At 32.1% G+C, this 18,810-nt stretch overlaps 1 protein-coding gene across 1 annotated transcript in view; it reads left to right on the top strand.

The window, feature by feature from the left end:
• LOC129755603 (glycogen [starch] synthase) overlaps positions 1 to 18,810 on the top strand; it is a 33,324-nt gene that overhangs the window by 3,458 nt on the left and 11,056 nt on the right. Inside the window, exons 2-3 of the mRNA XM_055752175.1 lie at positions 9,620 to 9,751; positions 9,809 to 10,185. Coding sequence (XP_055608150.1) covers positions 9,628 to 9,751; positions 9,809 to 10,185 — 501 coding nt within the window. The 5' untranslated portion in view covers positions 9,620 to 9,627. The remainder of the gene's footprint in view (positions 1 to 9,619; positions 9,752 to 9,808; positions 10,186 to 18,810) is intronic.

The raw sequence follows: 18,810 nt of genomic DNA, 5'->3' as shown, positions 1-18,810 counted from the left end.
TCACTTTATCACACTGTTCTAATATTCTTGAGAGACAATTAAATATATTCATGGATTCACTGTTTTATTATCGGTAAACTTCAATTATTACGGACCAAGACAAATGTTGAAATGTTCATTACTAAGCTGACAATCAGGAAATTCCACTAAGATGTACACTTCCAGCAAATAATTAAAACTGTGCAGCAAGCCAATTATTTTTTCTGACGCTTGACGAAGTCAATTTCTTTCGTTGTTGCTCCATTCATTTGCAAAAAACATTTATTTCTCCTTTTGCCACCGAAATATATATTATTGTTTACATTTTGGTTGTTTCTGCATAATTTTCTTTTATAATCCCTTTAGTTGGCCAAATGCCTATTTGGCCTATGCTTTATTTGGCCTATAGCGGGATTTGTTTCATATAACCGGTTTAAAGAGGCCTCCATTAGTTATTCAGTAACATTTATAAAACAAAAGCTACTTGTGAAGACCATATAAGAACACGAATACTACGTTATAATTTGAAAAGGCTTTTATAAATCAAAACAAGTTTGTAACTAGGTATTTCAAGACTTTTTCAAATGTTTTATAATTTCAGATATAAAAATGTTTTATAGCATGCACCAAGTGCCAAATAAAAAAGCAATCATAGAAGTTTATTGCTGTTTCAAAACTTGGCTTCATAGGACGCTTGTAGCTGTCCTAGAGAGAAATTGTGAATAGGTTTCCAATAAATACATTTACGGTATTATACATCATTTATAAAACACCTTACAAAAATTATAAAACATAACATAAAAATACGATTTTTCACTTTTTCCATACATTAATTGTTGCAAATTTGTTACTTTATGAAACGAAGGGTTAACATATATTAAGGGGGGGGGGGGTAGGGTCTAACACTTTCAAAAAATCGATTTTTTTATTTTTTTATTTTCTTATTGTAAAACATTTCAAGAATGTTGTGTCAAATTTTCAAGTCAATTGAAGCAAAACTGTAGAAGTTATAGGCCTTTATCTCCTCCTATCTAATACTGCAAGAAAGCAAGAGCAGAAACTTCAAACGCGTTTTTCTCGAAAGCACATTTTTAAAGTCCGTGGACATCGTCATTTGAAAACTACTTATCCGATTCTTTTCAAATTTGGAACATATTTTCTACATATAAAATACCAGACCCCAACGTTTTTCTTTTTTGATTTTTTTACTTTGGGGAGATTTTACAGGTGAAAAATGGCGGATTTTTAAGTGAAAAATCATAGTTTTTACTTCAAACAGCCACAAAAATTTCATAAAAATATTTTTAAGTTAAATAAAAACGTTGGGGTCCAGAAAAACATCTATTAAAAATATTTTGCTCTGATTTTTTGACTTCAGATGATTCTGTGCTGAGATATAGTGTCCACCGCAAATCCTGTTTTCTAAAAGGCATCCTCGAAAATGCTCCGTCACCGGCTCATTTTTCAATATTTTTCTACGAAAAAATTCATAATTGTTCTTTTAACAATGCTTTGTATAATGCAAAAAATTTGAGTACATTTGTTTGAACGATAGCTCTAGAAAAAAATCGTGAAAATGATGTTTTTTTATACCCGTTAGACCCTACCCTTCTCCTTAATAAAAAAAACATGATCGATTAAAAAACAGGATTAAAAATAAATGAAACGTTTATAAATTTTCCACATTAATTCGACCCTGACTACATATTTCAAAAGCTCAACAATATTCTTGAGAAAATAAACATTAGAAAAAGCTCTGTTTTTTATGAAAAAAGTTATAACTAAACATTTCAAAACAATAAATCTTAATCCATTGAGAAATATTTTATAATGTTAGCACTTTTTTGCTATTTTATTGAAAGATTTTTTTATGACATGTCTTTGCCACGGGTACATCAATAACAACTTCATTGGCTATGCAAAATAGTTTTTTGCGATTTTTCATCCTACGGTTGAACTTATAGCTTTCCAAAACACTAAAATATAAAAATAAAGAACATTTAATATCTTTTCTAAGGTAAAAGTTAGGTATGTGGTTTGTTCACATGATGTTTACTGCAAAAATCAAGGAATATTTATCATCAAAAGTTATATTTCATTAAAATATCAGTTCATCTCTGATTTTTTATTTAAAAATCATGTTTCCCCATGTAAATTTTCATACCAAGATAAAATCATCACACTAAATAATTCAGGACTGAATGAATTTCCTTCAAAATGTTTATTGATATTTTTTTGCGGTATATTTAAAAAAACAAATAAAATTATGGGAGGTGTAAAAAAGTCATAAATTTAAAAAATCCTTACAAAAACTTGCAGCGTCCATTGGGCACCCATAAATGGGCTGAGTAAGCTATCATACAATACTCAGAAAACTATGCCAATTTTCATTAGATTCATATTGTTAAAAAAAAATTTGAGATATTTAAAAATAGAATAACTTTTAGTAATGAATAAAGTTATAAATATTTTTAAAACAACTTTGACCAATATATAAGGGTTGTAATCCGTCCGTCTCGTTATCCAGCTATATCCTCAAATGTCACGCTGTTTTTCCGTGGAAATCTTTTACAAAGTTTACTGACTTACATTGGAAAAAATCAAACTTTAGCCTCATTTTCAATTCATTGGATCCAACCAAAAAATCTTTTGAAAACGTCCTATTTCTCAAAACAAGCAACACAATACAAAAAAAAGATTTGAAAGACGTCTTTTTTCTCAAAACGAGCATAAGTTTTTAAGGATTAACATAAGATTAACTCTAAGGTTACAGCAAGATTCTGATTCAGATAAGCGTTCTTGAAGAACGTTACCAATGCAATATAAATAAATTTGGTATGAAGAGAATATTGTTTTAGCTGCTTCCAAATGATTATTGATCTAAAGTTTTTTACAGAATCGTAGTTAAATTGCCATAACTTTTTTCGACACAGTTGTCCAGAGTATACAACGATGTAAATTTTTCTGGAGTTTTCAATTTTTTTAAACAAACTTGAAATTGGGTGATTTTCTAATTGTTGCCCCGCTAAGCACATGATTTTGGTTTTAATGCTGTATTTTAGTCATTTGAACTGGATTCGCTCGATTTTTTTGTCGATTGCACAAAAACACAGGATTGGTCAACAAGGTCCAAAAGTTCAAGTGTTAGAAAAAAGTGACGTAAAAATAAAAAAAAATGATTTTAAACAGCTTGTCTGTGCCCAATAGTTGCACAGGCACATTTCGTGTCTTGCTTAATGTTGTCCGATTTTTTAGAATGATAGCACATTTTAAAAACCTTCTTAAGGCTTGAACTTCTAGTTCAAATGAAATCCAATTTGGAGACGGCCCATTTGGGGGGGGGGGGGGGGTCTTCCATATAAACCGTCCAATACACAATGGGAAAATTCGAACCCTTAATCGAAAAAAAAACAGGAAGCCGTCGGTTTGAGAGTTTGGAATAGCATTTATCACACGTGAAATTTCCTTCGAAACTCAAATCTGCCGCTGAATTTAACCGAAGCCATCTGAGTGAAGTGCTATTTGACCTTAGTTATTTGCCCAGTATTAAGCTTTTTTCTTTATATGTCCTTTATATGTCTGTTATAATTTAGTGTCATTGGAGTTCCATAGAAGGAACTGAAAGGTATTTTTTTTAATACCTATTTACAGGTGAAAGGTGCCCCCCTTTACCCTTATGAAGAAAATGGGATTTAAAAAAAAATATTGCTTTAGGACTCACTTGGAAGTCGATCGATTTTTACTCAATGAATAAAAATGGACTCAACCACGCCCAAAGTTTCAGATCGTTCGTCTAATTTATTGAAAAGTTTTCAAAAAGTTAAAAAGTATTTTGAACATCATTTTCATGAAAGTGGGAATATTTGTAATGAATGTAACCTCTGTAGCATTTCATCAATCTTCAAAAAACATTCATTTCACTTCGAAATCTTTTCCAACAAATTTCCGGTTGAAAACTGTTTTGATCAAATTAAGTTTCACGAAGTTATGAATGTTTATTTTTCTGGATAATACGAGCCAAATAAAGCTTCACTCGAATGTCTCTGATCTAGTTCGACGGCAGATTTGAATTTCTGAGAAAATAACACATGAAAAGTAATATTTCTGGACTTCCAACCTTCGACTTTGAGTTTTTTTTTGGGATTAAGGGTCGAAGTTTTCCTGCTGTTCAATATTTTGACAAGATTATTATTAAAAGCAAGGGGTTCGCTGTTGGCATGAAATAAAGTTCTTTAAGATTTGTCGTCTCGAAATTTGGGAAACAGGGTTTCAGAACAATCTTTAGATTCTATGCATCAAATGTTGAGTGAATGGTCGGGATCAGGCCCGTGCGAAGGGCCCGTTCATGGGGGGGGGGGGGGGTGGTTTGAAATTCAAATTTAGCTAAAAATAATAACAATATCAAAAATAAACAATAAAAAAGAAAAGGAATTTCTAACACCATTTCGCACTCATGATTATTACACAAACTAAAAAAAAAGTACTGGTAAAAAAACAAAATTTTTAAATCATATCATAAGGGGCCGTCCATAAATGATGTCACGCATTAGGGGGGGAGAGGGGGTTTCGATTTTTGTGACAATTTGTGACATGGGGGGAGGCGGGGTCAGCTTAAACGTGACATAACATATTGTTGCAAAAAAAGGCAAAACAATAACAAATAATTTTATCCTAATTTCAATAAAATTATACTAATTAAACTTTATGAGCGTAAGAAAGTTCAAAAGAACACTTCCACTGCAACACTCAGGAAAGTCCGCCACACTAAAATTGTGGCAAAACGTGAACAGGAATGCTTGGCTATTCTAACCTATGAAGAAGATTTGGACTGCGAATTGATTGAAGAAGTGGAAATAGATTTGAATGGTTTCTCAGACATCGTCGCTGATGCTGCAGCTACTGCCTCGACTTTCCCGGTCATTGATATGGAAAGTCATCAACATAATCTTCGAACTTATGATTGAAATGTGTTCTAAGCAATGATTGAAGGCTTGTTAAAAGTTGGTAACCTTTTTTTCAATTCTTTGATTAAAACTGATAATTTGAAAAATACATTTTGAATCAAATTTCTAAAGAGTTGAAAATTTTATCCCTTAGGGAGGGAAGGGGGTTTCTAAAAACGTGACGTAATACAATAAAGGGGGTGACGGAAATTGTGACAATATGTGACAAGGGGGGGAGAGGGGGTCTATTTTTACCCAATTTTGCATGACATCATTAATGAACGGCCCCTAATTTTTGTAAACTGGGGTAGCACGGATACAAGAGAATAGAAACGCACGTAGTTACTAAACACTACATATTAAAAAGACGATTTATTTGAACGGGATAAAATACGTCGCGACTAAACGTTTACAAAACAAAACATAAAGTGATTGGTTGTTGTTGTTGTAATCTACCCGCTGGTTGGCGCGTCGATCGGCTGACAGATAGGCTGCCAGCAGTGAGCCCAGCGGTATTGTTTGTAGGGTGTTTCACGCCCTAACACTAATGAAAGTTTAAAATTTTTGGTAAGTCATTGATAATTTATTTCAAAACGATGTACTTCATTCCGAACTAGAAATTTGTTTCAAAAGAATTTCTAGGCAAATTTAAAACTATCTTTTCCAAAACACAGAGTTTTTGAAAAAAAGATAAAAACTAACTAAGCGAGGAAGAATGACCTTAATGGGTTTAATTCCTATAAAAAAAGGAAAAAAATTAAAAACTAACCATGATTAGTTTTAATTTTCAACTGAAGGGTTGATAGAAAATTCCGCTGTAGTGTTTTAAATTTGAACCAAAAAATATTTAATAACGTTAAAAATGTAAATTTTTGATAACTGAAAAAAATTAATTTTGAATTTTGGAGAATTTATTCAATGATTGATGGATTAGTTTAATTTGATAGAAGAAAGAATATATTTATTATTATTTGAAAAGTGCCAGTGAAAAAAGTCAGAGATAAAACATTTTTTATAAAAAAAAATTCCTCCAGTTATTAAAATCATCGCCTTAAAAAGTTCACTTTTGAAGTTCGAAATTATAACTACATGTTCAATTATACTGGCAAGGAAATGTTTTCAATCATTTTTCAAACTTTTTGAGATTAATTTAAAACTCATAATCGATTCATAAAACACAAAAATTAATTTGATAAAATTATTTCTTAAATTTAATAACATTGACAATTACAATTCGGTAAGTTAATTGAAACATGCAAAAATAACTGTACTTTAAAACTCGGTAAATTTATTTGAAAATCTGAACAAAATATCAAAATGAAAAAATAAGTGTTTTTAAATATTTAAGAAGATTTTTTTTAAAAAACACGTTTCACCATAAGCTTTTACATAATTTAGTTGATGACCCAAGGCAACAGTATTTTGGTGTTTTTTTTAATGATTTTAGCGTTCTGAGCTCGAATTTTTTATCAAATTTGGTCGAACACTTTTAGTTTTGGTGATAAGGAGATTTAAAATGTATCAGTTTTAAGTAAAATAAAACATTGATAACTGTTTAGCCAACAAACCTACATATATGAAAAGATCTGATTCTGATTCTGTTTATCTTACTTCATCCAATTAAGGAATAAGATTATGATGAAAATGATACATGATCTAAAAAAGTAAAATTCAACAATTTAAGAAAAATGGAAAGATATCATTACAAGTATTTTTGACATAACTGAAGAAAGTGTAAAAAAAAACTTGATTTCATTTATCATATTTGTTGAAACCTGCAAAAATATTACACGTATGCCTAAAAATATCCAAAATTCAGTTTTGTTGAAATCTTATTTAAAATTTGAAAAATAAGAAAAGGTAAAAAAAAAACATTAAACTTCCATAACTTTTTTCGCAATACTCAAAATTACTTGAGGTCTTGAGGATAGTTGATAATACATTTTAAACTTTTATTTTCGAATGATATGTTTTTAATTAAAGTTTTTGTAAAAAATGTGCAGAAATTTCTCAAATACTTTTTGCTTACTCTTAAAAGTCATTTCAAGAACAAAAGCTTATAGAAATATTGCATATTCAGATTCAGGGTCCCAAATAAGTCAAAATTACCTTTAGAATTCATTGCACCTCAGAAAAAAGTAAATTTTGTAGCCTTGTGTAAATCATGAGTTGTGTTGAGCATTTAGAGGAACAAAAACACGAAATTAAATTTAGTCTGAAATTTTTTTCTTGAAGAATATTTCATATCAGCATAATACTTGTAATGAAACCAACCATTTTTTTAAATAAAAATAATGGTTCGTCTCAAACTCGGTTCTTATTTAGTTACACTTCTTAATAAAAACCCATTCTGAAGAGGTAGGGTTTTTGTATGTCAAGTTTTGAGTTCCTAAGAAAAAGATAAATTGTTAATAAGAATCAAAGTTAGTTTTAATTCGTAAACATCAAATATTTATTTACGGCCGACATCGGGAAAAGTGTCGTTGATCGAAATGTCCCAAGCCATGGGTGATTTAACTCAATTCCGCCGGAGGCAAGAAAAATTTCTGACCTGCTTGTTAATACTTATTTTCAAATACAATTGAGATCAAGTAATTTTCCTTTACTACGGTGAAAATTTTCCTTGGAAAAAATCTTCATGGGGGGGTTAAACCCCTAATCAATGATCTTTTTTATATAAATTCAGGCGTTAAGCCCGATAGAAAAGTTTGGCTTATTTATTAAACATTTTAATGCACCTGATTTTTTTAAACGATAATTTTGTATCTTTGGGTTATGATGTGTTTCTATTCCGCCCGTTAATACGTCAAATAAATTTACTTAGCTGCAAAATCAAAATCAATTAATTAACTTTTATGAACAATAAAACTAAAGTTTTTGTAAATCATTTAATCATTTTATGACATAATATATTCTGATTTTTTTTCCAATAGGCCATACGAGCCATTTATGTTTTTTAATAATCATACTAAAAACAATTAATCACGAAAAAAGGGAACATTAAATATTTGGTAATTGCTGTAATTTGTAATACTATAAATCGAATGGACCCTATCATTCCATGATAGGGTTTTTTCTTTGTCAAATCTACTAAGCGAATTGAAGCCTTTCTTTAATTTTTACAAACTATTCCAATTTTCTTTTCTTCATTCAGCAGAATTAAACATTTTTTATCATTTTGATCATAAAAAGTGATGTAACATAATTTTCCTGGAAAAATTTTTTTCAGTAAGTTCAGTTCGAGCTTTTTGCTGCTTTGGTCACCCTTAATGATATTTAATGAATGTTTTTTTTTCATAAAAATAAGATCAGTTAGAGCAATTAAGAAAATTTTATCAACCATGAAAGCTATTTTATTTCAATTGACGCGATGTTTTTTCTTACTTTGCATCTATAAAACTAATCTAACTGTTTTGAATTAGCTAACATCGTATTCTACTTTTTTTTTGAAAATCTTTATCATAGAGATTTTCAGTTTTTCATCTCTTAAAATGTTCTGCATTACATTGGGCCTTTTCGAGCAGACTTTGATATCATCAACAAAAACAATCTGTAACCAAAATAAGTTGAATTTCAGACATAGTTCAGACGTAGTTCAGACATTTTATTGAAGTTTTTGAGTAATTTGCTCTTTTTGCTTTGTTTCTCGAGAACAAATTTTGCTCTTTCAGTACGAACAAATTTAAAACGCCTTTGGATAGGCAATGACTAGTTGGGGATAACAAATGTTGCTTTCTAAATACATGCGTTTTAGCTCTTGTTTTTGTCGTTTGAAACGCAATTCAAATGCCGACTTTAAGGCGGATTTGGTTACGGTACTCTGATCAATTGTGAGCAAACAGGTAAAATTATACAAATTTTTGCTATCATGCCTTGTGAGCAAAATTAGGCATTATTTTATTTGAATAAAAGTGGATCAATAACAAAATTTGGTCTCAAAATTTCATATAGATAAGAGCAGCACAGATACGACTAGTTTAAATATTATTGAAAGCTTGATGATACCTCGTTTAGCATATTTTTCTGTGCAGTGTTAAGAGCTGAATGATACCAAAATTTGGTGATATACCTAAAAGTGGCATCATTATGCTCTCGGAACTGGCTTTGAAACGTTGGCTAAACGAGGTATCATTAAGGTTTCAGTGAAACCTGCACTTGGCATAACTAAGGTATTCACATATGGAAATTGAGACCCAAATTTTGGCATTGTACCACCTTTATTCGGGCAAAATGATACCTCATTACTTCAGATATTAATTTATCCTTATCATTTTAGGTGTAGTTTGGAATACCACGCGCAAATGTAGCCATCGTTTTCCGCTTCAGCGATCTTTCTTTTTCATATGAATAGATACAGCTCTAATCAGCTGATGGGGAAAAACCTAGACACGTTTTCCCCGAAAATCATGGGGGGAAGAGTTTTCACGAATCTCACGTCCTACTCAGTCTTCGATCAGTGATCATAAGAATTCTGCCAAAAATAGCATCTTGTTTTCGCGGTTGTTTTGCTTTCACTGCCTTCTATTTAGCTCCCTCGTACTCCTCTCGTTCATTGATTCACGATTATCGCCAAATTACGTCTTGCTTGATTGCAGTATCCCAGAAGAACTGCACCACATTTTGGAGCATCACCTTGACCTTGTATTTATAGGTGTTAATTAATTCGTAATTTCGATTGGCACTGTTTGCTTTTGCAGCGCTCAGAATGAGCCGACGATTTTCTCGCGCGGAGTCCGCAACGGATCTGTTGGCGTTCCTGGATCGCGGCTATTCCGCCAACACTGAGAACCGATGGACGTTCGAGGTCGCATGGGAGGTCGCCAACAAAGGTAAGCCTAGTGATTCTTGAACCTTCAATCGTAGTGTTAATTTTCCTATCTTTTTAGTCGGTGGAATTTACACCGTCATCCGGTCGAAGGCTTTCGTGTCCACCGAGGAGCTGGGCGATCAGTACTGCCTGATGGGACCGTACATGGAAGCCTCGGCCAGGACTGAGGTGGAGGCGTGCGAGTTCCCTAGCAATGGTCCTCTGTATCGGGCGGTGACCAACATGCGGAACCAAGGCTACAAGGTGCACTGTGGCCGCTGGCTGGTGGATGGAAATCCGCAGATTATCCTGTTCGATATCGGATCGGCCGCTTGGAAAATGGATAACTACAAACAAGAACTGTGGGAATCGTCCAACGTGGGCATCCCACATCTGGATGTCGAGAGTAATGATGCGGTTATTCTTGGATATACCATTGCCACCTTCATTGATGAGGTAAGTTGATTCGTTCATAAATTTAAAACACATCAAGAGTTAGCATTAGCTAAAACTTTTTTCCTGTTCAATGTTTCATCATATGGTCTCGAATATTCAAGAGTCAAAGGTTGAGCTTTAAGAGCGCTTTAAGTGTATTTTTTCCCGGGCTTTGAAGCATCGGGATCAGGGCCGTAGGAAGAACCGACTCATGGGGGGGGGGGGGGGGGGGGGGGTTTGGTGACAAATTTTCACCTATAATTTTTTTCCCCAACAACGCACGAATAAAAAAAAAACATATTATATTTCTTACTTAGTACTCATAAATAGTTTTCGTATTAAATCTTAACATAAGAAAAGTGGTCCTTTGCATAAAGGGTGGGCAAAATTTTTTCATTCAACTTTTAGGAACAATTTATGGAATTTTCTTTAATCGATTGTTAAAATTTTTGAATCTGTTTAAGAGTATGCTAAATCAAAGTTATTTGATTTGAGCCTAAAATTAGTTCTTTTTATGGTAGCCTTCAATTTGTTAAAAAAAAATTATTCTAAGGTCAAATCCAACAAGCCTAAGCCTCAAATCTATTTTGCAAATACCAAGATTCTAAAATTTGATGAAAATAAATAAAATCTTTCAAAAATTAATAGAAGACAAAACATTTTTCGAATCAAGTTTTCTTGATGCACACTTGAACTAATTTTATGATTAAATTTTGAAATTTTGCTTAAAAAACTGCAATATTAATGATGTTAAACAATACACCGAGAAAATTTAGAATTTTGTGCAGATTTTTAGGTGAAGATCAGGCACATGTTTCCTTAACAGGAAATATTTTCCATAATGAAAATCCAGTTCATGATTTTTCTAATATAATTTGGGATATTTTTCATTCAACAAAACTTAGAAGATTAACTCAAATTCTACTCTATATTTGTAATTTTGAAATTTAACTTTGAATATGTTTCCGAATTTCTAAACGATTTCTGAAATGTATAAAATATACGATATCTTAATTTAAATTCTGTAGTGTTGATTTTATCTATTATATAAAATTCTCTTGTAACGGTGTTTGTAGTACTACTCCTCCAGAATTAGCTAACCGATTCAAATGAAATTATTTTTAGAATATTCTGTGGGCATGCGAATCGGTTTATATTGAATAAAAATAACAAAAAGTGGCATCAGTTGTCCGTTATAATTAAATTTGTAGTTTTTTGAATCAAATTAAAGTCATGACATCCATTTTCGGAGATTTTCTTTACTTCGGGCGCCGGGCGATTTGTTATTTGTCTCCATGGTCGTCCAAGGCGTCGCAAGCAAACACCAAGAGAGGATGGTAACTATGGCATAGCATACTGATTAGTTGAAATATTTGGGCGCGCATTTCTATACCAAGCATAATTTCAATGCATGTGGTAGCGATATGAAGCCTAGATGTGTTTTTTTTTTCTTCTTGATTCCTAGATCATTTGTACAGCACATAGTAATGAATGACACCCAGATTGATATTTTGCCGATCAAATCAATACCATTTAAACAATTTAAAAAAAAACTATCTTAAGTTCAGCAGAAATTGTTTTCTGAAAATATGAATTTAGTACTGATGCATATAAAATTATGGTATGACTCTTTGCGGACATTTGCAAAAAGAAAGTGGGAAGATTTACACACAATTTTATCATCCAATACCCCTAGAAACATTTTTCGAACATGTACAAATGTGCTTAACTGAAAATGTTTCGGGTGCCTTTAAATTTACAGAGCAACAACAAAATCCATTGAGGATGAACAGACACAAGAGCCTGTCCTTTAAAAAGGATTATATAAGATTGATGTTTATTTTGAGAAAATTTGAAAGAATTTCCAGTTAAAAGATACACTAGAGCAAGTGCAAACGTTCAACATTTACAAAAAAATCATAAATTACTCATGTATACATGTTCACATTATTTCTTCATCTTTGAGCCCAATTAAACAATCTGACTAAATAAACTCAACTTTTTTTTTAATTCATTCACAGAAAAACTGTTTACAGGTTCACTGTTTGTTTACACAGAATTCAAGTACGTACTTAACATGAAAGTGTGTTTATGTTTAACATATTTTGGCTACATAGAAGAGACTTTTGATCCGCTTTTTTGTTGAAAAGTTTTTCTGTGATTGATATTCTAGAAGCATTATTTTTTTTGATAGCAGAAGCAGAATTTTTTTTAAGTTTTTATTATGACCTGAAAATGTCGAAAATGATATTAACTCCTGGCATTTCACACGGTGAAACAAGTGGCAACGTGCCTTTTAGTCATGAAACATATACCTTTTAAAAATTATTTCTCCAAAATGATCAGAAAGGGTATACCAAATGTTAAATCTGAAGCGGATATTCAAAATTTTTAAATGTCTTTATAAATGAAGGTCTTATGGTTAAACAGTGTGCAGTGAAATTGAAGTACCAAGCATTATTTTATTCTGGGGAAAAACTGCAGATATATCAATGAAAGTTGATAAAAAAGAAAAACAGGAAAAAGTATTCAATTGATTTTAAAGTCTTTACACTGACGCATCTGAAAAAGAGCAATGTGTTTTCACTTGCATCAGTAAATGGGTACCTTTACTTAGATATTTCTTTTTGAAAGAATATGAAAGTTGAACTGTGATGATAGCCGAAAGACACTTATATGTTTTTAAAGGTTTCGAGGTTTATGTACGTAAAAACCAATGAGGTACACTTTTACTTCTACTTTTGCAACGTTTCTTTCTCATCACCTCTCTATCCACCACATTGCATGAAAAAAACAAATGAACTCATGGAATCATTGTAGCCTTAACAGATTAGTTATTATCGATCTATTTAATTTTCAAAAACCTCAATGTTTCGGTTAGAATCTTAAAAAACAATGGTTTAAATTGGCAAATATGTCCATTAGGATAAAAATGCAAATAAAATTGCTGTAATTCGGTTGAATATAAAAAAAATCTTAACATACTTTTTCCTCCTCTCAAACCCGATCGTTTTTTTTTATTAATTGGGTAAATGTTCAAAGGAATTTAATAAGCATTTTTTTCTGAAATAAATAATAAAACGGTAAACTTTTTTTTGACATGGTTTTGATGAAAATATGGATATTATTTAATTAAAAAGGGTGAAAATAATGAACAAAAATGGTTAGTGAAAAATCTTCTCTCCGAAGAAACTCGGGAGCTGAAAGTACTGCGTTAGGCATAATATTGGGCAAATACTCCTATGGTCCCGATATTCAAAATACTTTTTCCATAAAGTTTCATATGCAATAAATTCCAATTAATGAGAAACTTTTGATTCCGATTTCAACCTTAATGTGAACTCGAGCAAAGTGGAGTAAATCAACTAAATGGTATTCAATAAATGAAACATAGTTATTATCAACATAAAGTTATATATGGAACAAGCTACAAAGAGTGGATTTTTTAAGCATGCTGCATGAGGCTTGCCAAGTTTGATGGTCACGTAGAGTGCTGAAAAACTCAAATTTTCAACGGGAAGCTGATACCTGACACCATTCGGCAATATTCAAAGCATCCGACTCAAAGAAAAGTTTTCCTGTAAAATGCATGTAAGATTGATTGAAGGTAATGTTTTAATAATCTATGTAAATACCCGAAGAATTGTGTTAAAATTTTTAGGGTTGATTACGATAGAATTAAGCGTGGCAATTCGAGTAAACGGAAAAAAGAAGATGTAAAAAAAACTAGGACATGTTCACGAAAGCGAGACGCCAAGTTAAACATGGTAAGACGAAGTTTACCGGGTCTGCTAGTCTATATATATAAAAATGAATGTTTGTCTGTCTGTCTGTTCCCTATAGACTCGGAAACTACTGAACCGATCATCGTCAAAACTTGCATCTGAGGGTTTTTGAGGCCGGGGATGGTTTCTGTAATAGTCAAAACTCCATCCGACTTAAGGAAGGTGAGGCTTCCATACAAAATTTGTAGTTTTTAGAAACAAATTAAAGTCATGACATCCATTTTCTTGAGATTTTTTTTTCCTTTGGGCGGTTTGTTTTTCGTCTCTATGGTCGAGGCGTCGCCAGCCAACGTCGTTCAAGGAAAGTAACCCAGGCATAGCATATTGATCAGTAGGAATATTTTGGCGCGTATTTCTCAACCTGGGGTTTGTTTTTCGTCTCCATGGGCGAGCAAACGTCGTCGCAAGAGGATAGTAACCAAAGCACACTGTTCATTGATTGCTGGAAAATTTAAGAATAAGGCGCCTGTTTCTCAAACACGTGGGGCGATATGCAACCTAGATGTGTTTTTTTCTTGCTTATTTGATTTGTACACAGCACGTGGTAAAAAATGACGCCTAGATGTGACACGGATTGGTATTTTATCAATTGAATCAAAACCAATTGAAAGATTTGCAAAAATACTTCCATACTTAGTTCGTGATAATGTAAGTAGCATTCAACCTATCATTCAAGAAACATTAGAACATGTTCAAACGTTCAACTTTTTCTGTTAAAAAAACAATTAAAAATTATGTTTTCTTCTAGAAATTATTACTTCGGCCCAAATACACAACTGAAACGAATTTAGAAATGAAAATGAGAAAATTCTTAAATGTCTTTGTTAATGAAGGTCATTCCCTTTGAACAGCATTCGTTAAAAGTGGAGTAACAAACATAAATTGGAGAAACTTGATAGAACAAAAAACAGGAATTCGTATTAAATCCATTTTAAAGCCATTACTCTGACGCATCTGTAAATAAGCTTTGCACTGACACTTTCCCCAATATACGGGACAAATGTAAACTTAGAAATTTGTTTTTGCCTACATTTTTGAATATTTGACTTTCAAAGAGAAAATAAAAAAAAAAACGCTGAGAACTTATTTAGTGATGCAACTGATATTTTTTAAATATTTATATGTTTACCGTAGTAAATTTATCTAAAAAAAAAGAAATTTGCACTGTATTTAATACATAACTAATTTAATATATTTTTCATTTCCATGATAAGTGCTGTTTGGGTATCGAGCCGGTTAAATTTGCCTACCTTCTTCAAGCAGTGGGGGACAAAATTGAAAAAGATGGGAGAAAGGGACCATATTTAAAAAGGTTTATTTTTGGGTACAGAGTACAAATTTCAGATCTTGAAAAACGAGTTTAGAGATCAAGTTTCAGTAAATAATATATACGATCTTTGAATTGCTATTCAGAACTGCAGCTGTAGCTCTCATTTCAAAGTTGTAGGTTCTGAAGTATGATGCGGTTTGATTTAAAAAAATGCTCTCTAAAATCTAAATTTTAATAAATTTTTACAAATTACATTTATTTCCGGAAGGTGTAGCAAAGCACAACGGGTCAGCTAGTGTATGTATGTATGAATGTATGAAAAACCCACCAGTGGCTGATAGGTCTTTCGACCCGAGGCGGTACGGGAAGTCTCAATCGCACATTCAAATATTGTTCAGGCTTAACTCATCATATATGCAGCACAACCAAGGGGTCCGTTACCACTGGTTTGGAACAGGTTTGACTTATCTCACTCCCTTCCAACTGTTCGAAACAAATAAAGAATTCTGAAAAGGTTCTTAAGAAACCTACTCATGATTCTAAATTTGCAGAGATACTCCGGCTGGCTTGAACCCACAATCCATTGTACATCAGTCTTCTGATCGTTTGATGCCCTTTCCAACCCCCCGCTGAACCCCATAATAGAGTTAAGCTATTTAAAAATATGAATGTAAAAAATAGTAACACTTTCAACATCTTACCTCTTCACCATATGAAAAGGATACTTAGCTAATAAATCATGATACAGTCTTACCATTTTTGTAGCATTTGGTATGGTATGGTATGGTAAATCGTCATTTACCGAGACCTTCATCCGCCAGCAGACACTCCCTGAATATATCATGCTAATTCGGCCCAACGTTGCCACCTTTAAATCTTACCTCAAATTCCTTCACCATATCAAAATCGTATATCCATTTTACTTCCTTCGACTAGACAATGAAGGTCATTTTATCTTCCATGCAAAAGAAACCTAACTTTCTCGTATTTATTCTAAAGAAAGTTCATAGAAAACTTAGCAAGCCGCAACATGACGTAGCCCGTACAGAGAACCAACAACTAACCACAATATAATATTTTCTCCTGACATCGCCAAACTATCGTTAAATTTCAAATTTCCCGTTTCATGTAATTCTGGATGATTTTCCATTTAATGAATCGTAAATTTATAAAGTTTCATAATTTTAGCAGTTCTAACGAATAGAATGGATTATGAGTTGGTTTCTTCCTGACAACTTTTGACGCCATGCGACCAAAACTGCGAAACTTCTAATTATTTCCAAAGACTCCTATCGCTCTTTCACCATTTTCTTCTTCGATTAACGCAGATTACACAACGCACCTCTGAACAATATACCACTTAAGTCATTCTTTACAGACAACGTTAAAAATCGAAACTATTATATTTTAATTATCACTCAGCTTTTCCCGTACATCTGAATGTTTATTTTCGCACATTTCATTTGCCCCTCGTGCAGGCATAATTTGCACTTGTCTCTAGAAAATCTAACTTAATGCGAGCATTATTTCCGCTGGCTACTTCTGTTGGAAACATCCGGTCACCGACTGATATCACTTTTATCAATTTCTTAAAACTCTTTTGCATGAAAAAAATCTGTAGTACTGATTTTATCTATATTAAATTTTCAATTATTTATTTTTAATCTCCTTTGTGAATCTGAATTGAAATATAAATTTCAAATGATAGATCTGAATATGAGTTTTCAATTTTGGATCGTCACTTAGAAGCATTAATCGTTTAAATTTTGTGTTAGATTGAAGTTTAAGAACTAAATTATAAAACCAAATCCTTCTTTTCTTCATATTCGGAAAACTATCAATATATTGAAATTGCATATTATTTTCGAAAAACATGATAAAAATTTGATATAAAATGCAAAATCGAATTTGAACCAGGATTTCAAAGCAGCTTTTCATTCCGATTTATTAAATGATTATTCGAACTGAAAATCAAGAATCCTAAACTTGATACAGAATCAGAGATAAGAGAATATCTATTATATAAAATTCTCTTGTAACGGTGTTTGTAGTACTACTCCTCCGAAATGACCCAAACGATTCGAATGAAATTATTTTTAGAATATTCTGTAGCCATGCGAATCGGTTTATATCAAATAAAAACAACACAAAGTCGCATCAATTGTCCGTAATTATTAAATTTGTAGTTTTTTCAATGAAATGGAAGTCATGGCTTCCATTTTTTCGAGATTTTTTTTTCCTTTGGGCGGTTTGTTTTTCGTCTCCAAGGTCGAGGCGTCGCGACCTGACGTCGTTAGAAGATAGTAACCATGGCATAGCATACTGATCAGTGAGAATATTTTGGCGCGTATTTCTCAACCAAGCATATTTTCAATGCAAGGTGTGGCGATATGAAGCCTTGATGTGATTTTTTTTTCTACTTGATTCCTAGCTCATTTGTACAGCACATGGTTATGAATGACGCCTAGATGTGACTCAGGTTAACATTTTGCTGATCGAATAAAACATATAATAATTGTTTTGCCAAAATCTGAAATTGAAATGTCAGGCATCCATTTTTAGAGATGGGCGAGGCGTCGCTAGCAAACGTCGTTGCAAGATAATAGTAACCAAAGCATACTGTTCATTGATCGCTGGAAAAATTTAAAAATTAGTCGCCTATTTCTCAACCAAGTACATATATTTCTTATGCACGTGGGGGCGATATGCAACCTAGAAGTGTTTTTTTTCTTGCTTATTTGTACACAGCATATGGTTATATATAACGCCTAGATGTGACACGGATTGATATTTTATCGATCGAATCAAAACCATATATGTAAACGATTTCAAATATTAAAACCATTTTTAATTCATGTTAATTTAAGTAGTAAATTGTTGTCCAAAAATATGAATTTGGTAAAGATAAATATGAAATAATGTTAAGACACTTTGCGGACGTTTGAAAATAAGAAATTAGGAAGCTTTACATTCAATTTCGTATAATCCAATACGCCTAGAACGCTAGACACATTAACTGAACAAGAATCTATTCAATTCTATTTTGTGTATTTATAAAGGATTTTAACCAACTTGGTCATTCGTCCTCTCAACAAGAGTCTGTTCTTTGAAATAGATTTGATATGATTGAAGTTTTAAAAGGCCGAATGAACTATTTGATTTTTTTGCAAACGTAAATAGAAGTTATCAATAAAATAATCTACTTTTAAATGACAAAAAGTGAGGATATGCATTTTCTGGAAGAATTTTCAAATAAGAAAGTAGACTAGAGCAAGGGCAAAGTATCAACTTTTACAAAAAAATGTATACATTATTTCTTCATCTAAATCATTGTTGGGCAAAAAAAAAAAATTTTGATTAAATAAACTTAACTCTTTTTTTAAAATCATTCACCAAAAAACTGTTTACTCTTTAAATGTTTGTTTACACACAATTCAAGTACAAACTTAACATGAAAAGTGTGTTTTTGTTTTACATATTTTGGCTATATAGAAGAGACTTTTGATTCACTTTTTTGTTGAAAAGTTTTTTTTGTGATGGATATTCCAGGGGCAGCAGATTTTTATGATGAACTTTTTATATGACCTGAAA

This window comes from Uranotaenia lowii, chromosome 3, assembly GCF_029784155.1.
Source record: "Uranotaenia lowii strain MFRU-FL chromosome 3, ASM2978415v1, whole genome shotgun sequence".
NCBI classification, from domain to species: Eukaryota; Metazoa; Arthropoda; class Insecta; order Diptera; family Culicidae; genus Uranotaenia; species Uranotaenia lowii.
This window is presented reverse-complemented; position numbering and strand designations above follow the sequence as displayed.